Source organism: Centruroides sculpturatus, unplaced genomic scaffold, assembly GCF_000671375.1.
Source record: "Centruroides sculpturatus isolate CEXI.00-Female unplaced genomic scaffold, Cexi_2.0 scaffold704, whole genome shotgun sequence".
Lineage (NCBI taxonomy): Eukaryota > Metazoa > Arthropoda > Arachnida > Scorpiones > Buthidae > Centruroides > Centruroides sculpturatus.
This window is the reverse complement of record NW_019384945.1, coordinates 327547-351177: the sequence shown is the minus strand read 5'-3', so window position 1 is coordinate 351177 and position 23631 is coordinate 327547. Positions and strand designations below refer to the sequence as shown.

Sequence of the window (23631 nt, the reverse complement as noted above, 5' to 3'; positions counted from 1 at the left end):
TTTAAAATATATGCTCTCCACCTCAAATTATTAGTGTCTTGTTCTTGCAAATCATACTTTTCCATTAGATTAATGACTGGCACAAATCTATTGCTAATTCCTTTCAGGAGGAAATTTTTGAATTGTGATAATGTGATTTCTGGTTTGCATTGGAAGTTCTTACATAGTTAATCGGGGCGTGCTGTCCCTAAGGTTTCCATATCTGGTCTCAACTTTTATCTAACTAACTCTGTTCTTGAGATTAAGGACAGACTGACAGACAGTGAGAATTTATAGGTCTACAATTTTTTCAAATTACAGCCCAATATATTGAACACTGCCATTTACAATGCTTTCAACATAAAAAAAGATTATTATTATAACTTCTCAATTATTTAAATAAATGTTAGATCAAAAACAAACACTCTTAAATTTGTATATTTATACAGTTTTAGTAGTAAAAATTAAGCAAGGTGTAAAAGATATGAATATTTATCAACATATTTGTGCAAACAAAAAATTGAGCTTCTGCCATACACCAAATTGTACTTCTAAAGTCATATGGGAACTCAATATGAATTGCCATCTATTTCTACCTGCAGACAGGTGATTGTTATAAGTTTACAAATAACTAACAGTTGGAAAGAATTTGACTATAATTAAAGATTGGTAAAATAGTTACAAAATATATTGGGATATGTTCAAAATATAACATGATAATAAATGGTGTCCAAAAGTTTACTGTATAGTGGAAAAGGTTTAAGTAAAGTTTTAATAAAAGTGATTTTTATATACAATATTACAGTTTCTCTTACAGCAAATGCTAGAAATTTTCCCATAGACCCAAAATACATGAAAACAAGGTTTGGTGACCTAATGGGCCAGATTTCACAATTTTTATTTCTCATTCATTTAACATGTTATAATTGTAATTAAAGACAGAATTTTTTGGACAATTTCAACTATAATTAAGGATCAGAATTTATATACATTTAAAATCACAACATATACACTAATATATGTCTATTAAAATTCCTGAAATATGCATTATGCACATTAAAAGTTTCTCTAATATACACTAAATTTGTAAGTTGAAATGCATAGTATTTTATGCTGTTTGTAAGTAAATCTTAGTATCTATTACATCACACTTTTTAGGTGAGAGGGCTAAACATGCAACAATAGGTAATGCAAGAGATTTGAAAATTATGAACCACAAAATATGTTTTAGTATATTGTTTCACATAGGCAGGGTGCAATCAAATCAATTACAAATAAAAGTGCATGTTCAATAAAATTTCAATAATGATTGATTAGATAATCAATCCTTATTGAAATCTTAGTAAGTTATTTAATAACTACAGATTTTGTGTTGAAGTTGATAGTAATATTTCTGTTTCCAACTTTTAGAACTAAAGTGTTTTATACAAAACACTTTAGTTCTGAAAGTTGGAGTCTGAAAACACAAATTCTTCTAATATTAGTTTTAGTGTAACTAGAGCTGACTTTTTTTCTTAGCAGGAAATGATTTGTGGCATACATTATAATAAAAAATTTTTCATCTGTTTTATGAGTTCCTGTACATACTTTCTTACAAATTCAGCATTAGTTTTTGTTGTTTTACCCATATTGTTGGTTGAACTGAATTCAATGTAACAAAATATTTTCTGCACATGTTCCATACATAAAAGTTTGACTAGTTTACTCCCAAAAAATTATCTCCCTATATTTAATTAAACATTACACAACTTTTTGAAATATTTAATTTTAACATTATTAAATTAACAATATAAACACTTACAATAATTCTAATACAAGTAATTCAAAGGATTTTGACAATATGAGGAATGAGCGATTACCATGGCAACACAAAATGTGTTTGTTTGTAGAACTTTATAGAATATGAGTTAGATGGCTCAAATTTAAAACATTTTTAAAACCATTCATCTGTAATTGTATGGCAGAATGCTATTTTTCACATTAACTATAAATGCACAAAAAAAAATTTACTATACAGGAAGCAGAAATGGACTATAGCATTCATTTAAAAAGAAAAAAAAAGCCTTTTTCAACCATACTATGTAATTTATAAAACACTTTACTTCTGAAAATTGTCAAATTTGCAAAATATGCAGTAATAATGCAGTAATATATGGTAAAATAAAATAAGCATTATTGGACAACCTTAATTTGATCTACTTGGACTTAAATTGTGTTTACATTGACATTTCAACATCATAGCATTTAAGAAAAAAAAAAAAAAACATGATTATGCATACAAATTCGACCCTTAGTTATAATTACATTAATTTCTGTTTTATTATTTAATTTATACACTTGACTGTCTAAGAATATAATACTTTGTTGCTATGCTTATTCAATTATTATGTTGGTATTATTTAAAAATCATTAAATATTTGCATTTGCACCTGGCATGAATGTCAGCTGAAAATAATAGTAAAAGTTTATAATACTTACATCAAACTGAGAAGATAATATTTTGGCTTTTTTACTAAGTGTCGGACCAACGGCATGAAAATTTTTATCTCGCAATTCAGCGTAGAGCTCTTCTGTAGAATTTAACAGAAACTGTTTTCTTTCTGTGGGAATTTCTTGCGTGCCTTTCTCACTTGAAGAAGCAAATTTTTCTGGTGGTACTTTGATTGTATCTGAATATTTTAAAGATAATATAATTAAATATTTAAATAAAACTTTTAAATTCTTAAATAACTGAAACATTTTCAATAAAATAACTATTAAATTTAAATAAAACCAATTTAAACATTAATCACCATAAAATAATTTACAGTTAAATTATCTTGATACTGCTCTTTAATAATTTTCACTTTGAAAAAAGCAGTTTTAAAGATTTTTTTCAAGGATTAATTGTAAATTAATCTTTTAAAAAGTTTTTAAAATTATTGAAGAGAATACCAAAGGAAACATATGAAAGAACTTCCATTTAAATGAAAGAATATAAAGAATGTCATTAAAAATTTGCCATTGTTTAATACCATACTTAATCAGATATGCAAATAGTTTACTTCAATTTGCATATTCTTGGTATAATGTTTAATACATGATGCATTATAGGCATATTTCCTATAGATTTTAGTATTTGCTTATCTTGTTGATAATCATAAAACCCTTTTTGAATAAACTTTAGGTTTGTCCAAAACAAATCTTTAATAAGTCAATATTTGATTGTTCTTTGTTAATACAATCTAAATTGAGTGATGATAAACTTTTCAATGGACATTTTTTGGATTTATACTGTAAGAAAATATCAAAGATTACCCCGTAATCTACAAAATAATCTTTAATATTTTCTTTTTAACTCTTTCTGCACTGTGGGCACTAAGAGGGCATTTTTTAGGAAGCATATTGTAGGTTTGGCCAGACCCACAATGAAGAAGTTGAGATGAGGTATGGGACCCAACATATCTGGATGGACCACTTCCTGAAAAATTCCTGGGGTTTTCTGAACACTCCATATGTAGTAAAGGTAGACCTATTCTATCATTTAAAAATGATGTGTCAAATATGTTCACAGACCAAATTAATGCTGTGTTCCAGGCTGGGGGCCATAGTTTGGGCACCATTGTTTTAGAATATAATCATGAAGTTACATAGAATCTCAAGTGGGAGAATTATTCTTTCTATAGTAAATTAAGTGTTAATGTTTGCTTTTCAAGTGGTTTAATTTCTGTCTGGAATTTCAGTAATGAAAATGGAACTATATGTGTTATGTAATCCCAATTTAGGTTTCTTTCTCTACGTACTCCCCTCCATATGCCAACACTCTGTCATTTTGAAAATGATGCTATACCTGCAGAATAAGTTTTTTGGCTGGAGTTGGAGCACAGCTCTGCACATAATAGAAGCTATCTTTAGACTTAGTTGGAAAATTTTGCATCTCTCTGACTACAGTCCAGATCAGTCTACTGTGTAATTATCACCTATTTGGCCATTTAAAGGAAGCGTTGGGAGACAGGAAATTTATCCAAATACTGTAGTCTCTCTGACTTCAGCATGACAAACTCTCCGACTTCAATGAGTTCATCATGCAGTGGTTCACTCTGACAACAGCCAACAGACTATTTTGCAGACAGCATCATTGACAAAATGTCAGCATATGGAGAGGGAGAATCTAGAGAATAAAACATAAATTGGGACTATGCAACATGTACAATTCTATTGCCATAAACAAAATTCTGGACAGAAGTTGAACCACCCTTGTATTTGAAACATTTTGTTTACAATGCTTTAATGGTATCCTTATCATTCATACATAATTTTAATACACTATGTATCAATATATTGTAAAATATGTTGTAGTGTTCAATACATAAGATAAAATTTAAGTTTCCTATTAATAAGTTCATTTTGAGTTGGAGTTGAGATACATGTAATGAGCAATATGTTTATGATGTCAAATGTGTTTTTAATCAATTTATTCAATGTAATTTGTTTCTGTCATTTAAGTGTAATGTCAATTTTCAGTAAGCTTAGTGAATGATCTATTCTTTACACTGCAATGAATGTCTTTGGCAATCCTGCACCATTCAGTCAGATTATCATCATAATTACAATGATTATCTCTCTAGATTTTATGTATGATATGCAATGGAAGTTAAAATGAGTGTGTTCAAATCATAAAAATGCAATTTGGTATTTTTAAAAAAAAAAAAGGTATCTACGTAACATTTTGATCCTAGATTAAGAAAATGCATAATGGTACAATGACAAAACAACTAATACTTAAATTATGAAATTATAAATTTTACTTACTATTTTGTATTCCAAATATTTCATCCAAAAGACCTTCGTATGTTAATTGGGTTGCTAGAGGTGACAACAAATCAACAGATCTATCCAACAACAATAAATTATGAATTTGAGAAGTGATTTGAGGTTCATTCCCAGCTTGCTCCCGTCTCATTCTCATCATCAAATCAAATACATGCTGAAAAAAATTTAACTTAATTTTATAAGTGGAAAAAAGTTATTCATGCAGAATGTTTGAAAAGTCCATCTTAACTGTTAATAAGAATACTAGATTATATGTGATAGAACTTTTAAAATATCACCCCAAAAATTCAAAATCAAAACTATTTGATTAACTATTATGCAAGTCTGCATATATCCTTGTATTTATTCTGTTGAAAATTTGACAAACAGAATTATGGTTCTCAATAAATCTTAGTTTTTATTCTTTTTTCTTCTTTTTGTAAAGCCATGTCTAAATATTAAGTGAGATATTGTTAAAGAGAAAATTTCAAAAATGTATGACTATAATCTCAAAAGATTATAGTAATACCATGATTTTACCCTAAACATTATCTTTAGAAGTTTTTTAACTTGTTATGACAACAAATTTACCAACAGTTCTGCTAGCAATAAGCTTATATATTTCCTTTGTATTTTTCTCAATACTTATATACAGGGGGTGCAAAAGTAGGTATACAGTTGAAAATCTGAGAAATATAAATGTTTGGTGTTCATTACTATTATTTTTATCTTTTATTTGTTCATATTACTTATTTGTGATTTAATTTGTACATAAAAATAAATATTTTTTCTTCCTGTTTTCTTTCTGTATGTTTTTATTTTTTCATAATAACAACTGTATTATCTACTTTTGCAACCCCCTCTATATAAATTACTATAAAGATGAACATTATTAAACAGGATGACAGTCTGTTCCTTATATCTTGTTTAAACTGTTTGAATGATCTTCATAAATTTTATAGTTACACTCTTAAGATTCTTTAGAAAATACAGGCTACCATAGAACTTTGTCACCCACTTCCTGATTTCATCTCTCTATTAACTCCTAAACTCTTTGATTGACCTAAATTAAATTTTTCATACTTACTCTCCCATTGGATTCTGCTTAAAATACAAGCTATCATAAAATATGGACATCCAATTCCCCTCTTATTTCATCTCCTTGACACTTTATGATCAATATAACAATAGATTAAAATAAAAACAATATTAAAAATATGACTATTTTAGTGTTTGTCTCTTTGCCCAGACAGTGCTAGACATATTTTCTTGTATTAAATATAAATGCTCATTAATGTGTTTTAATATAAAACATACTAGTTTGATATTTGCTACAAAGAAAAATCTAATATAAGCAATTCTCCTCATTAAATAAGTGGAACAAAAGCTCTCCATAATCACATATTGATAGTCAAACTTTAATTTAATTAACAGATTAATAAAATAAATCATAGAACACCAATTTTTAAAGATAATAGTAATCTGTCTTACCTTAGCACATTTACCCTTTCCAAAAATATTTGGAATTACACCAAATAAAGCTTGTAATTTCATTAGAGACTTGGCTACATAATACATTGTTGTCATATCTTCTTCAATGTAGCATTCCTGAAATCAGTTTAATAAATATTAATTTTAATTATTTTTTAAAGTATTTTATAATGATATATAAAAAAGTTATTATATACAAATTATCAATTTAAGAAATAATAAAATGTTACATCAAATCATATCTCACTTAAGTAACTTAAAAATTGAGGATAACTGAAGTGTATATATTGTGATAAAACTAGAATTAATCAACACACTTTGTTCTTGGAGACATTTTCCAAATATTCTGATATACTCAAAACTATGCTGTTCTAACCAATTTGATGAAATTATATAGCTTGATTTAAAAATCAAGTGCATTACTATTTCACTTAGAAGTTAATTTCATTATTAAATATTAAATTGATTTTAATATTTTGTAAATATGATAACTTCATTCTAGAATTGATCTGAAGACTGATCATATCTATCTATTCATAAAATTTTTATTTCTTGTTTTGATATCTTGTAGTTATATATATACAGTTCCATGAATATAAGAAATTAGTGACTTATCTTTGAACTTGTTTTACAAAAAATATTGTCAGTAGTACTAGTTATTAAAGAACATCAAGAAGTTAGTATTATGACATAAATTTTTAAGGATATTCTCTATTCAACCTGATTTGCATACAAAATGATGTGAAGTCAGTTACATTCTGTTTTTATTGGATAGATATTATTAAAATATCATATAAATCAGTGGATGAGGAAGCCTTTGAATAAAGTGAGAACCAAATTCATTATAAATTTCATGATTTTAGCTCACATCTGTTGTATAAAGCAACCTCAAATTATTAAACCATTTGTGATGAACTTTTAGTCAGTAGACAGCAATCATCAATTTGATAATACTCGTATATCAACAGATTGACACAGTAAAATGCATAATGCACTATTATCAAGTAGTGTAAGGCATCACAGCCACTAAGTGATCACTGGACATGCACAGACCTCTTACGACTTACATGCAGTTTCTTTTATCTGTGATATGATCTGAAATCTAAACTGAAGTAATCATTTGAATATAGAATTTTGAAGTAATCATTTTAGTATCTGGTTTATAAGATAAACTCTAGTTTTGAAATTGTTTTTTAGGATTTGAATGTTGTCTTAGTCACCAAAATATACTGTGTATAAAATTTTTCTTATATTTTTCCTTACAAATGGAGAAAACTTCTAGTGAAGTTACTTGCAAAGATGTTTGTTTTGATTAAATCCAAAGATAGTTTCTGTTGAAAAGATTCTTGTAATAAGATGTATATTATATTTTCTGGGGAAAAAACTAAATTGAAAAAAATAACACTAACAACTTTATTATGAAAGTTTCATACAACAAATCAATTATAAAGTTTAGTTTCAAACTTTTAATTTATTAATATAATAAATATAATACGTTTAATATAATAATATAATATGTTTATGTTCAATTTACTATAAATCTTCTAAAATCGTCCTTACATAAATACTATTACTGAATTCATTAGTTGACATTTTAGTTTAGAACGATTATGACTAAAAAATTTAATCATTTTTTTTATATTCATATTTATCAAAATTTAGCATGTAATACAATAAATCACACTAAGATTATGAAAAATTTCCCAATATATTAAAGTAAATTTTAATGTGCTTATATAATAGATCATACCTTAAACGTTGTTCCTATTTCCATAGATAGGACATCGCTATCTACTGGAAATAACTCCAAACTGAATTCATCCACATTAATGAAAGTTCCATAAACTCCTCTCTCCTATAAAATAAATAGATTTTATAATCATTATTACAAATAAATATATAAAGAATTCAGTTATGCATGATGTGGCATTTCCTACAAATTTCATCTGTAAGCTTCCTCTTTTAAAATGTGCTTTCTATAGTATTTTGTATTTATGATCTGGTTTTGTATAACAATTACAAATTCTCCCCAAAGAGGCATCTCTAGCTACTCAGCAGTTTGATGCAATTCTATCAACATAATCCTAGCCAAGATCATTAGGATGCCTATCTTGGAGCTCCTGCATCCAGGAATGCCTGATGCCTGAGCATTTCATATAAAATCCAGATCAGCATTGTAAAATTTAATGGTATACTGTTTTTGTTTGCAAAAATTACAGCTTTGTGAAATTATGCTGTTTTTTGTTTTTAGAAGAAAAATTCTTACAATATCTGTATTTATAGTGAGGATTTACAAAATCTGTGTAGCCTCGTCTTCCCTCTTTACTAGGAAGACAGCCTTTCTATGGACAATTGAGGGTTGGAGTTGTTATAGTTGTCTGTGTGTCCAATGTCATAACTCCAAATGAATGCATCTGTACTGAGATTACCTATGTGCTGATCGCTTTAAATATGCATTTTGCATTCATCTTTGTTGTTAGTATAGAGTTTCATCTAACATTGTATTCTTTTGCTATTGTTTTATCTGTGTGTTTTGTGAGTTTGGTCTGTTAGATTCCAAAATATCTGTAGCCTTTGGCCCTCACCCATGGATTCAATGATATTTCCATTTCAGAGTACAAAATCATTTTTCTTTGTGAAGTGTTCTGCATTTGTCTAAGCCAAACTCCATTTGAATGTAGTAGAATAAGTGTATGTAACTTCTAATAGGTGATTTAGCTGTGCTTATGTGGACATGTAGAGTGGCCAACAAAACTATGATTTAATGAATTTTGCTGGAAAATGCTTTGTCTTATGTGTATTTTGTTTGTTTTAATGAATGTATCATGAAGTCTGAGGTGTAGTGTTGTTCTCCAGTATTGCATTGTGTTTTCTAGAAAATGTTATGAGTCTTGGTTGTATTTTGTGTTGATGTAGTGTTTGCAATAACCATGAATATGGATATTGTCAAATGAATTCCTATAACTTATGTATGCTACATGTAAGACTCTGTGTTGTTTGTATGCTTGTTGTAGAATAACCAAGTCTAAATAAATATTCTTTGCATCCTATTTGGTTTCTACATGAGTCTTTTATTGCTTTGATAGAATGTTATGTTGTTCTATATGATGGTATATTTCGTATATGATACACAAAGTGAGTATTTTGTAGAGTGTAAGAAGGTACATGATTCATCATAACACCATAAATCCTTCATGTATTGTGTAGGATTTATGGTGTTGTAGTTTTTGGGTTTAATGTATGTTTGTGTTTCTGTGTAAAAATTTATTTTTAATTGTCTACTTGGACATTACTCATTAATAGGACTTTACACTGGTGTTTAAAAAATTGACACAACAACGAGAGAAAAAGTTACTACGGTAGAGTCTCAAAAACTCGGCACTCGATAACCCAGCAGTCCGGATAACTCGGCCACACCCTGGCAGGGCAAAAAAATCCTTAGTTAATTAATTTTCATTATAGACAGCTTTATGCCTCATGAAGTATTTTTCTGGGGTCTGTCTTATCAGGTAAATTACTGTACACAGTGTATTCATTAATTTTCATTTTCATGTAGTAAAGGCTCTATGCCTTCATAAAGGACGTACTTTTCCTTTGTTTAAGGCAGTGATTCTCAAACTTTTTCGATCCACCGCCCCCTTTGTTCCATAAAGTTATACCCAATGCCCCCTAACCCATTTTCTCTTGTGTGAGAAAAGGATTGGAAATATTCTTAGGAAAACTTTTCTATGAATCTCACACTTTGTGCCCTTACTGTACATTGTTCTCATCATCTGGAAACCATTAAACGCAATGTTTCCTCTTATCAGCCCCAATTTTGCCTTTGGTCACCATTCAATACCCTGCCTCTATCATAGATCTATTCATCGCGCCAGAAGGGGGCGTTATTGCTTACTTTGAGAAACACTGAGCTAAAATAAAAGTGAATGTGTTAGAAATATTCAAGTTGTGACCTTCAATAAAAAATAAAAAATATATAAAATGTCAACATTTTATATATATTCCGTCAAATTTTTATATATAGAATTTGTTTGCCGTCGCCCCTCTATATTTCCTTAACGCCCCCCAATTCTCTTTGAGCCTTCTACTGCCCCCCTGAAAGCCTCCAGTGCCCACAAGGGGGCGTTATCGCCCACTTTGAGAAACGCTGGTTTAAGGGTATTTGGGCAGTTTATTCTCAAGTAAACAATACATACAAGTACAGTACAGTATTTTCTGAGGAAACACTCATACTTATTTTTTTTAACCCCATTCCCGATAACCCGGCATTTTCACAAACTCGGCCACCCTTCAGTCCACATTAGGCTAAGTTTTCGAGACTCTACTGTACTACAGGTGATTTAATAAAGAAAATTTATTTTCTCTGAACTAACTCTCATTGTTGTGTCAATTTTTTAAACACCAGTGTAAAGTCCTATTAATGAGTAATGTCCAAGTAGACAATTAAAAATAAATTAGAAGTAAGGACTGTAAGGAAATTATAGTACTGCGATTGTGTGGCAGAGTCGGTATATAGTTGTCTATAGAGGAGTGCCTCACTATTTGGTGAATAATTTATTTTGTTATTTTTGCAATATGCAGCTTTTGTATCATTTGAGTCTTTATGACTTTGCTATTAGTTTTTGTTTGAAAGTGTCAGTATATTTCTGTATGTGCATATTGTGTTTGTGCTGTATGTGTTTTGATTTTCCTGAATATTTTCTTAACCTCTTTCATTACGTTTGGTGTTATGTTGTTTCCAGTGTATTGTGTCAGCCTGTCTTGTTATTGTTTAATGTTACATATTTGTGTCGCTAGTCTTCTTTGCTGTGCAAGCTTATAATTTATCTATGTTTTGAAACTGTCTGTCACTGTACTTCAAAGCCATGGTATGTAACTAGTTTATTCTGATCACTGTAATGTATATATATATATATATATATATATGTACATATGGATGAAAGTGTTGATTCAGTTTAATATATTTTGGTAAAACATGGGTATTTAGATAGTTAAAGTTTTCCCTAGTTGTTTTGATGTGTGTATTTTAGGAATTTGGATCATTGGGTGGAGTTTAATCCTGTATATTTAGTGTGTATGTTTCTTAGAATAAATTTGTGAAGTGTTATTCTATTTTTAGAATGTCACTGGTTGTAATTATGTTTATGTTGTTATGTTATTCTGTATATGTTCTCATGAATGAGTATTGCTGAGATATTGTCAGTGAGTGTTTGATCTTCAATGTGATCTAGTATTTAATACGAAGCTAAAATTAGCAATATTTGCCAGATATAATCATTCACTTTTATAAAAAAAAGTGAGTAATCTAGTATTTTTTACATGTTGATGTATCCGTTCTGTAGCATATTAATATGTTTAAGTGGAATAAAGTTGTTGTGTATAATTGTTCTTTTTTGATCAACAACCTTCTGTTCTGTAACATAATTTATCTTGTGGTGTCTGTATGCTATTGTCTGTTTTCAGCTTTGTAATGGTGTAATAAGTACAGATGATAAATTCATTTATGTCTCAAGTCCACTTCATTCACTGAAATGTTTTTCCAGTCTTGGTAGTCAGTGACTGGGTTGCTACCAAAACACTTTGGCTTGGTTTATATTGTCATTGCGAAGGAGTAAGATAATGAATGTGTTTGTGACATAGTAGTCATATTTGGGCCAGTGCTGCATTTGCCACTGGTGGCCAAGGAAGATCATGGCAGATTTTTCTAATGTCAGCTAACATCTAACTCTGGAATACAGATCTTGTTAACTCAGATGACATGCAAGCCAATATCATACTACAAATGTGTGATAATTGTTTTTCCTATCCCTACAAAAGCAGGTATGTTTACATAACTAGGGCCATGTTTGTAATTTGCCTCCAATATAAGGAACAGATGTTATTTAGCAGCTACCCACTCGGTCACTTTTCTAGGTAAAAATTTTATGTTACTTCTATTACCTACTTTTTCAATCTGTGTTTTTCTAATTGTATACCAAGATGCTATTGGTCTTAACTGAATAAAATCCATTATCAAAGCTTATTTATTTCAATTTAATTCTTTATTGTAAACATTAAATGTAATTCCAATATGGAATTACATTTAATGTTTACAATATGAAGTCAAGACAGTACAAAATGAGAAATCTTATTTCATTGAATATGTAATTTGAAAGTAGCAACAATGTGATTGTAATATTGTAACAGTAAGTAGAAGCTTTAACAATAATTTTCTTAATGAAAATAAAACATCCTGTTAAACTGAAATTGAATTATATAAGATGAAATTTTGTTTCATTTTTCCCAACTGTGATAAACAAAAATCTTGAAATTCAAATACTGTGTAAATCAAAATCTTTTCATACACTGAGAGTATTTTAGATATTATTATCCACAAACAACTAACATATGAAATGTTAATGTTTGAAGCTATTATGTTATAATTATTATTATAGAAAAATTTGAAAACATTACAATCTATTTTTATATCTTCATCTTGATTAAGTGAACAATGTTTGAAATGAAATGTCAGATATCCATTCTGACAGAAATTTATAAAGTAATGAGGATAATATAAAGTATACAATGTATTATAAAGAATCCAAAATAGACAAATAGAAGTAATTGTTTCCTCATATTTTTATATTTTGGTTTCTTAAGTAAATAAAAAAAAATGTTTACTTTTAATGTTGCCAATGAAAAATAAAGATATATATATATATCTTTATTTTTATATATATATAAAATTTCATTTATCATAAATATCATTTATTTAAATGTTAATTAAATGAGTAAAAATTATTGTGACATTGTCAAATATCGAGCTACAATTTTTAATCATATTTTTAATTTATTTAATTTAAAAATATGTGCTCTCGATTTTAGTAGTGTCTTGACCCTATACATCATACTTTTCCTGATAACAAGACTCATGCTTGCTGATCATCTATCTAATTCTGTTCTGAAGAGAGTTTTGAAATCACATGATTTCCAGTCCAGACTGAACATATATAGTTAATCAAGACCTCCTGCCCTAAGCTTTCCATACTAGTCTCAACTTTCATCTATCTAACTATTCTCAAGATTAACTAAGATAAATGGATGCTAGTGGGAATTTATAGGTCTGCTATTTGAAAATTGTAGCCTAATAAGTATTTCATTTTAATTCCATTATTTTATTTTTAAAAAATTCTAAAAATTAAAATTACAAATCTTGATAAATGTATAAATTTACCTGAAGTTTTCTAATACACAGTAAACTTTTTCTTGGTACAAAAAATATATGAAATTCTTTTTTAGAAACCTTTGATTCTTCATCTCTATTGTAAATAAAATTTTAATATTAAAATTTTTTAAATTAAAATAACTTATTTATATTATTAAAAAACTTAAAAGTTATATTCTAAAAAAATATAGTCTAATAATTTTATACATCTTTCAATTCAATTTAAATAGTTAATATTGGGTTATCAAAACTTTCCTTGCAAATAGTAGATTAAGAGACACCGCGAAACAGTTATAGATCTTAAACAATATTCATTTGCTATAGAATTAAAGGATGACATTTTGAATTCTAAATAAATGAACTGACGAGTCATTCATAAGCTGTCAACTTCTGGCATCACAAAGCCTAATTCACAAATAAACTTTGTTTGATCACCTTATACAATTTAATAGAAATTTAATTTGTTCAAAATTAAAAGATGTGAATAAATTAATTAAAACTATTAACATTTTTAAGATTCTACTGGTTCAGAAAAATTGTTTCGTTTAATAGAATTTATTCTTAAAATTTCTAATCAATGCAATAAAATTTTCAAATAATCCTTTAAAATATAATTATATTTCATAAAATTTTTTTAAATTTAATTTGTAAACAATATAAGTCATACTTAAGTACATAATCAGCAACAATATCCATAAGAGAAAGTTTTGGTCGAACAAGGAAAATAATATTCTGAGCAGTCGTAGCGGGTATTCTCTTGGGTTGTAACTGAAACATCTGAGTCACGTCATGTTCCTATTTAATTAAAAATACATCATTTAATATATTCATTGTCAATAAAATATACATAATTTAATTAATGTAATAACTATATATTTAGCTAACTTTTTTGCCCTATAGGAAATAGGAGGGTCTTCTTCCTGTCCATCACAAATTTAACCAGACCTACAATACGAATCACCAAGTGGTAATGAATAGGTATTATACATTTGAATCTAACTATTGATGAAGTTTTGAGATTCCAAATGTATTCTAGGTCTTGTAGGTGTCAGCACCAGTCGTCACTTTAAGTTAATTATTATACAGTTTGGCTTTTTTTATGCAGATTGCATGTAAGCAAGGTACCATGTAAAACAAAATTCGACATAAATTTGTGCTCCACTCCAAGTACTCTTTCCTAGACTCCATTATGTCACCATTTCAAATTAACAGAAAAAATTCAAATGTACTCATGTTTTTTACTAACAAGTAGCATTTTAGTCTGATATTTCTGAACATAGACCAATTTGTTATTCTGGACCAATTCAAATTTATTATTCTGGATTGAGTATACTACTTGAGAAAAATATTTGCAGACCAGAGTATTCACCATTGTGAGTAGCATTCATTAGTTCCCTGTGTTTGGAATGTCAGAAATTAGAGAAGAACAATTTGCTGACTTCAGTAAGTTCTCACTAGAAGTGTTCTACTGTACAATGTTATTGTCTTTCACAGGAATGTAGTAATAGAAAAGACAATTATGGTAGATAAAAAGCTTCACTATATTCAGAGAATTAAAATGAATAAAAAGTATTTTTTTTAAATTTTTAAGAAATGCTTTTTATTACATAAATGCACTAAAAAGTAAAATATAAATTTTCTTCAGGTATTATGCAACCAAAAATAAAAGTGTGAGGCACTCATGGAAAGAGCATAAAAAACTGATAGAAAGTGTAATAAAAAATATTTATAAACAAGTATTTTTTTGATCTTTTTACACTTATCTCTATCACTAGATGCACTTCTTTTAGAACTTAAGGTAATACTTTAAGCAGAGTTATTTTTATGCATAAATGTTAAACTAAAAAGTAATAGATGCCACCCTCCTGTCATTATTTGTTTTGTTACATAGCACCAGAAGTTTCAGTTTCAACTTTACATAATTTTTAATACTACACATGCATAATTTTTTCTGCTTTCTTTGTGTCCACATCAGAATTTCCATTTTGTCTCATTTTGATAATTTTTCTCAAAGATAAAGCAATTTTCTATAGTCTAATTTTTATATTATTACTTTTGTTCCACAATAAATTGCAGAAAAAAATAGTCAGCATGTGCATTAATAATCAAAAATACTTATACATTCAAACGTTAACCCCATTTGCTATCCCCAAAAATGTGGAGTCTGAAATATTCACCAAATCATAGATTTTAAAATTGAACTACTTCATTTTTTTTTTTTTTATATATAAAATGAGTTCAATTAATCTTAAGCAAGTTAACATTAATTGAACTGTCAAGTTACCTAGTAGAATTTAAAAATAAATTAAGAACGCAAAATATTAAAAATTGTTTTTGTTCTAAAAATCAACTTCTTTTGGTGGGAAAAACTGTTGATGTATACTAGGTCACTGACCAGGATTTTGTCAGTTATTACGAGAATTTTGGTTGAATTTATTTTATTTTATTATATCATTTATTTATTTATTTTTTTGATTACTTGATGATTTATTATAAAAATGCAATTAGATGTATAAAATGTCAATAACAAAACATTTACTACATATATAGTCAAGAAATTCATATTCAAAATATATAAAAAATGAAACATTTACTTCTGTATGATACACTTTGAAACAAGGTATTGCACTTAATGCAACATCACACTCTTTGCAATAGTATCTTATTTCCTTTCTTTTTTCTTTCCTGTGCTGTTACACTTTTACAGCAGAGAGTACAATGCCGAATTGGTTCAGCCTTTTTTGGTGTTGGCGGAACAAATTCTGGAAAATGCCGCCCAGTTAGCCGAAGGGCACCTGGTTGTTTTGGTCGACCCTTTGTTGTTCTAGATTCTGAATGATATTCTTCAGTCAGTTGTCTGATTATGTTTGCATAAAAATCTAAATTGTTCTGAGTTCTGCCATTTTTACTCTTTTTCCCACAATTGAGTAATCACGAAGATGTTGATCTAAACAATCAACACCTCCCATCATGTCATTATAGTCGAAGATGACCTTTTGGCTTCATTGTTGTTTTTCTAGTTTTTCTGAATTATGAACAGTGGATAATATAATAACAATTTGTTTGTCCTGCCATTTCATGACCATTACTTTTCCTCTTTGAAATGTCAGTAGCTCTCCCTTCCTTAGCTTTCTCTTCTTTATTGGAGCTGGAACTTCTTTTCTAGTTGGGCACAATGTTCCATATACTGTAAGGTCTCGTTTTATGCGGTGGATACGTTCTACAGAAAAGCGCATATAAAAAATTCGCATAAAAAAAGACTTTACTTGCCTTGAAAAAGTAGGGATACATTCCGTAATTTTCTAAAATCACATAAAACCAAAACAACGAGTTAAAATTAACTTAAAACCGCATAAAAAAGCTTGCAGAAATTAAAAGAAATAGGCTGCTTAATAAATTACTTCAAATGTATGAAAGAAATTCATATAAAAGCTTAAAATAAACTTGTATTCAAACTTAATTCAGTTTATACCTTTCAATGTGAAACTCAGAATGATGTAATAGCGACTTGTCGATGGTAAGTATCATGTACAAGGGGAATCCCCGAATTGCAAAAGCTCACTCTAAAAACAAATCACCGACATCTGGATGTGAAGAGTTAATTAAAATCCCTTTAGTTCCTCGTCCGAGTTAACTCGGGCAGGTTACATAGCGTTACATAAAACACGGTCCTTAAAGCCATTTTTGAAATTTTTTTTTTTGAATTTTTGGAATGTTTTTTAAGTCTCCAAATTTTTTAAAAATATTTAAAAATATACGACCAGCTAGTGTTCACCCTACTTTAAATCCTTGTCCTCCCGCGACGTCTAAGAGAATGCCCCAGGAAATCTAACTCCAGCTGTGTTCAAGCTCATCCAGATGTATAAACAATGACTCATCGGTGTTAAATTTCACAGAATGGCGAGACAAAGGAAGTTAAACTTTGAAGCTTTTTCTTCAAAATTAACAGTAGTATATATATGAGAGACTCTGGGATAATTTGGTTAACTTTGCGAGGGTTTATAACTTTTATCTCAGAAACTCTCATCATTTTGAGGGAAAGACATCGAGCAGGGGCTAAAATCGAGCAAAATCGCAGAATCTCTCGAGCGATTCTGAGATAATTACCATCCCAGAAACTCTCATAGGAGTCGAAACCACACCCATTTTCGATGCCCCTTCGGTTATACTTCTCCGCGAAATTTGAACGAGAGTTTCTGGAATAAATCGCTCTGTTATAAGAGAACATTGGCGAGATATCGCGAATGAAATTATATATATCTTTGACAAGACTAAAGATATTGTAAGTGGTTTTGTCTATATTTTCTCTATCAAATATTGAGAAATCAAAATATGCGAAAATTACAACCTAATACTAAACTATTCAATGATGCTTTTGTAATGAGACTTATACACAAGAATTTCTGCTTGGCTAAATTACCATCTAATATAAAAATTAAATGTAATCAATGTAGCATTAGTTTACTCAAATAAAAAGTCTATTTAAAAAAAAAAAATGTGTTTTTATTGAACCTGAAAAAAAAAAACTAATATTAAATTTAAACCTGCACATATCTGAAAAAATCATAGAAAAATATTTTTACTCACCATTAATTTTTTATTGTTTTAATAAATATAATCTATTCTATTGATTCTAGAAATAAAAAAGAAAATTAAATCATTTAAAAAAATTATTTAAATTTTTGAAAAAAAGATACTTACAACTTCAAATAAAATAAATAGGGTGTTATCATGTTCCACCACTATCTTGTTTTTCTTGATTGTAATGAATAACCACTTCTTTATCTTCCATAATTTTTATTATTCTGTTGCAAGTATATCTTTTTTCATTATGATAAAAGGTGTATTGTTTATATATTTTTTTGTTAATTGTGGTATAATCCTGCAGTCTTAAGTATATATATAGAACATTATTATTAAAATTAAAAATATTATTAAACTCCCAATCTTTGTCAGGTTCATCTACAAATTAAAATTTTTATTAAAAAAAATTTACTAAAAAAATAAAAGATTTTTCTACAAATTAAAATAAAAAAAATAATTGTTTTATAAAATATAAAAAAAATAATTACCTTTTTCTTCTAACACATATGCTTCTCCCCTTTCATTATTAAAAATTAGTTCGTCGAAAGAAAAAATATTTATAAAATCCCAGGTTTCATTCAATGTGTGGTAACCTGCAAATAGTTTACCACTTCTTTCTAAAGTATATTCCATGAAAATTTTAGTTTCTAAAATTCCAGAAATCATTTTTAATCACCCTCAATAAGAAATCAAAATATTTCTATTGTCAGTCATTTTTTTATCTCCCTTAAATCTATTTTTTGTAATACATTCTCAAGAAAAAATTCACACCCCGTTATTCAATATCAGGGGTGTCAAAGAGTAATAACCTTTATTATCAAAAGGATATATCAGGGGTGTCAAAGGGTAATAACCTTTATTATCAAAAGGATATAAAAAAGCGAGAGAAATAGACAAATAGATTTATTAGTTTATCAACTCTCTCTCTACAACTAAGCAAGAAAAGATGTCTATGGAAGGTAAGTTAGATTTTTTTTATTTAGATTTGATTTTAAATAAGAAAATTAAATTATTATTTTTTATAGTTATTCATCTTTTTTTATAGATTCTCAGCCATTGTTTGTAATCGACAACCCTTTTACAACTAAAAAGCGTAAATCGACAACAAAAATCGATGATGCACTGGTAGAGAAAAAAAAGAAGTATGACTTAGTCATATCGAAGGATGAATCCTCGTTTAAAAGTATCCCACCGTATTCGATATACATATCGCATGGGTTTAACCTGGAAATTAAAGAATTCAGACAACAGTATTATATATGTTTAGCGAAAACAACTGCTAAAGGCGAGATACAGAATAGATTCAACATCCCGGTAAAAGAAGTTAAATTTTTATTCAAGCTTTGAACACAGTTCAANATTACTAAATATTTAAATTTTTGAAAAAAAGATACTTACAACTTCAAATAAAATAAATAGGGTGTTATCATGTTCCACCACTATCTTGTTTTTCTTGATTGTAATGAATAACCACTTCTTTATCTTCCATAATTTTTATTATTCTGTTGCAAGTATATCTTTTTTCATTATGATAAAAGGTGTATTGTTTATATATTTTTTTGTTAATTGTGGTATAATCCTGCAGTCTTAAGTATATATATAGAACATTATTATTAAAATTAAAAATATTATTAAACTCCCAATCTTTGTCAGGTTCATCTACAAATTAAAATTTTTATTAAAAAAAATTTACTAAAAAAATAAAAGATTTTTCTACAAATTAAAATAAAAAAAATAATTGTTTTATAAAATATAAAAAAAATAATTACCTTTTTCTTCTAACACATATGCTTCTCCCCTTTCATTATTAAAAATTAGTTCGTCGAAAGAAAAAATATTTATAAAATCCCAGGTTTCATTCAATGTGTGGTAACCTGCAAATAGTTTACCACTTCTTTCTAAAGTATATTCCATGAAAATTTTAGTTTCTAAAATTCCAGAAATCATTTTTAATCACCCTCAATAAGAAATCAAAATATTTCTATTGTCAGTCATTTTTTTATCTCCCTTAAATCTATTTTTTGTAATACATTCTCAAGAAAAAATTCACACCCCGTTATTCAATATCAGGGGTGTCAAAGAGTAATAACCTTTATTATCAAAAGGATATATCAGGGGTGTCAAAGGGTAATAACCTTTATTATCAAAAGGATATAAAAAAGCGAGAGAAATAGACAAATAGATTTATTAGTTTATCAACTCTCTCTCTACAACTAAGCAAGAAAAGATGTCTATGGAAGGTAAGTTAGATTTTTTTTATTTAGATTTGATTTTAAATAAGAAAATTAAATTATTATTTTTTATAGTTATTCATCTTTTTTTATAGATTCTCAGCCATTGTTTGTAATCGACAACCCTTTTACAACTAAAAAGCGTAAATCGACAACAAAAATCGATGATGCACTGGTAGAGAAAAAAAAGAAGTATGACTTAGTCATATCGAAGGATGAATCCTCGTTTAAAAGTATCCCACCGTATTCGATATACATATCGCATGGGTTTAACCTGGAAATTAAAGAATTCAGACAACAGTATTATATATGTTTAGCGAAAACAACTGCTAAAGGCGAGATACAGAATAGATTCAACATCCCGGTAAAAGAAGTTAAATTTTTATTCAAGCTTTGAACACAGTTCAAAAATATCTGGAAGATTTCATTTGAATAAATGAAAATCTATGCGTAAGTAATTTTTTTAATATAATGTTTTTTAAAAAATTATGTAATTTAATTGATTTTTTTTTTTAAAAATAGAATTATTGCGAACGTCTCTCTCTCTCAAAATATGAAAAAATCATCGTAGACTAGTTTTATCATCTCTCTTATATGAAGAAATTGTCTGGAATCATTAACCCATCAGGTAAAATTTAAAAAGAAAAATGTTTTCGTTGGTAGAATCAGCGTTTCAAAATTATTTACAGTGTTATCGTAAAGCAGAACTCGAGTATGTCGATCCGACCATTTTTTTTAGAGATATAAAATCAGAACTTTTTAACGTAATTACAAATTTCGGGAATGATTATAGAGTACGATTTGTGATTTAGCTTAAAAGTAATAATGTACAAATGTATAGAAATGGGAGATAAATACGAGTTTAAAGATTTTTTTTTTACGAGTTATGCCGAACGAGTTCTAAGCACTTTTCTAGCATGGAAAAGTATTGAGAATGCAATAAACAAAATTCTAGGGGATATATCTGTTGCGGTAGTATTAGGCAGTAGGTGGGTAATTTACAAATTAGACTATATTGATATTCATAGAGCAACATATACTGCATATAATGGAGGGTGTGGTTCCATACTTTTACCTAAACGTTTAGTAAATAAAAAGTGTATTTTAAATATTCGATGTAATGATAATAAATGTTTTGTGTATTGCATTCTCGCGAGTATTTTTCTATTGAAAAATAATAAAAATAATATATCTACCTATAGAAAATATTTAAAATTTATTAATTGTTCGAACTTAAAATATCCGGTTTCGTTGGAGCAAATATATGCTTTTGAGAAATCAAATAGTATTTCCATTAATATATATGGCTATAAAGATATTGTTTTTCCATATTATATAAGTAAGTTTAAATTCAGTAAAATTGCGAATTTATTATTATACCAAAATCATTATTTTTTAATTCAAAATTTCAACAGACTTTTACATGAAAAACAAAAGTCTCTTTATTACTATTGTAAAAATTGTTTAAATGGTTTTCAACGCGAATCGAGTTTAAATTTACATAGAGAAATATGTACAAATTTCAAATTTCAAAGACTATCGGTACCTACAGTCGAAAATTCCATTCTTAAATTTAACGAATTTCATAAGATGCTTAAGCATCCTGTTGTCGTTTATTGCGACTTCGAATGTTTAACAGAAACAGTTTCTAACGCGATGCAATCAACAGATACTAGCTTTAGTACCGTTACGCAAATTCATAAACCGATTTGTTATGCGATGGTCGTATTAGATAAAAACGAAACAATTATCTATTCTAAATTTTATTGCGGCTTAGACGTTATAGACAATTTTTTAGAAACTTTAAAACATCAATCGGAACGTCTTATTAAAGAAATAAAACTTAATATTCCATTAGATCCTCGAACAATTCCAAATTCTATTAATCGAGATAAATGTAATATTTGTGGAAAAAAGTTTTCCCCTAACGATGTAAGCGTAATTGATCATAATCATTTAAATGGAAGGTTTCGACAGGTAGCGTGTCAAGGATGTAATTTAAATTTAAATCTAAAACCGTTTATTCCCGTAGTTCTTCATAATTTTTCTGGTTACGATTCGCATCTAATTTTAAAAGATATTTCTAAAAAGTATATATCCTCTCTTAGAATTATTCCCATTAATATGGAAAAATACACTACATATACTTTAGACTGTTTTAAATTTTTAGACAGTTACCACTTTTTAAATTCATCATTATCAAGTCTGAGAATTTAATAAATTCAAAGTATGACTTTCCGATCTTTAATCAATTTTTTTCGAATAATAAAAATAGTTATCTGTTAAAAAGAAAAGGTGTTTTTCCATATAATTGGTTTAATAATATTTCAAAATTAAATAATAATTCTTTACCGGATAAAAAATGTTTTTACAACGATTTAACTAGAAGCCACATAAGTTCGGAAGATTATGATTTAGCTCATCTTGTGTGGAAAGCTTTTAATTGCAGGAAATTTTCAGATTACTTGCAATTATATCAATTTGTCGATACTATTTTACTCGCCGATATTTTTTTCAAATTTTCGTAATTTATCATTAAAGTATTACGATCTCGATCCAATTCATTTTTTAACTTGTCCAAATCTTACATTTATTGCTGGATTGAAAATGGCTAAAATAGAACTAGAGCTATTTACCGATTTAGATATGTATTTATTTATTGAATCCCTAATAAGGGGGGGAGTTTACCCTGGTGACAAATAGATATTCCCATGCAAACAATCCGTACATATCTCAAACTTACGATAATTCGAAACCCCATAGTTACATAATAACAATTGATAGCAATAATCTATACGGATTGAGTATGGTTCAATATCTCCCATATTCAGAGTTTCGTTGGTTGCGACAATCCGAAATTGACGAATTTAATATTAAAAATGTTTCTTCAAAATCCGAAATAGGATATATACTCGAAGTTGACTTAGAATATCCGGTTTCGCTTCACGATAGACATAATGATTTACCCCTCGCAGTAAGTCACGAAACAATAGAATACGATGATTTATCCGAATATCAGAAATCGCTTTTATCTTCTTTAAATCTAAAATTTAACAATAATGTTAAAAAACTAGTTCCGACTTTAAAAGATAAATTACGTTATATTGTACACTATAGAAACTTAAAATATTATCTAAAGGAAGGATTAATTTTAAAAAAAATCCATAGAATACTTTCTTTTAAACAAGCGCCTTACTTACAACCATATATATTTTTTAATAATGAAAAACGAAAACTTAGCAATAGTCAATTCGACAAAAACTTTTTTAAATTAATGAACAATAGCTTCTATGGTAAATGTATGCAAAATGTGCGTAAAAAAATTAATTTAAAAGCCGGATTGAATAAAGA

At 28.0% G+C, this 23631-nt stretch overlaps 4 protein-coding genes and 1 pseudogene across 4 annotated transcripts in view; 3 read left to right on the top strand and 2 right to left on the bottom strand.

The window, feature by feature from the left end:
* LOC111632189 (vacuolar protein sorting-associated protein 33A-like) overlaps nucleotides 1–23631 on the bottom strand; it is a 45355-nt gene that overhangs the window by 15885 nt on the left and 5839 nt on the right. The window contains exons 2-7 of the mRNA XM_023376559.1: nucleotides 14133–14260; nucleotides 13475–13559; nucleotides 8012–8116; nucleotides 6262–6378; nucleotides 4771–4945; nucleotides 2458–2648 (exon numbers count right to left, since the gene is read on the bottom strand). Coding sequence (XP_023232327.1) covers nucleotides 2458–2648; nucleotides 4771–4945; nucleotides 6262–6378; nucleotides 8012–8116; nucleotides 13475–13559; nucleotides 14133–14242 — 783 coding nt within the window. The 5' untranslated portion in view covers nucleotides 14243–14260. The remainder of the gene's footprint in view (nucleotides 1–2457; nucleotides 2649–4770; nucleotides 4946–6261; nucleotides 6379–8011; nucleotides 8117–13474; nucleotides 13560–14132; nucleotides 14261–23631) is intronic.
* On the top strand, nucleotides 18932–19396 carry LOC111632178. The gene is made up of 2 exons (XM_023376543.1): nucleotides 18932–19008; nucleotides 19095–19396. The coding sequence occupies exons 1-2, from the start codon at nucleotides 18996–18998 to the stop codon at nucleotides 19394–19396; spliced, it is 315 nt and encodes a 104-aa protein (XP_023232311.1). The 5' UTR covers nucleotides 18932–18995.
* Nucleotides 19476–20040, bottom strand: LOC111632177. The gene is made up of 2 exons (XM_023376542.1): nucleotides 19819–20040; nucleotides 19476–19708 (listed from the first exon to the last, which is right to left on the bottom strand). Exons 1-2 carry the CDS (start codon nucleotides 19994–19996, stop codon nucleotides 19476–19478), a joined length of 411 nt encoding a protein of 136 aa, XP_023232310.1. The 5' UTR covers nucleotides 19997–20040.
* LOC111632192 lies at nucleotides 20213–20816 on the top strand. Its single transcript, XM_023376566.1, has 2 exons — nucleotides 20213–20289; nucleotides 20376–20816. The coding sequence occupies exons 1-2, from the start codon at nucleotides 20277–20279 to the stop codon at nucleotides 20675–20677; spliced, it is 315 nt and encodes a 104-aa protein (XP_023232334.1). The 5' UTR covers nucleotides 20213–20276; the 3' UTR covers nucleotides 20678–20816.
* LOC111632176 lies at nucleotides 20803–22497 on the top strand (annotated as a pseudogene).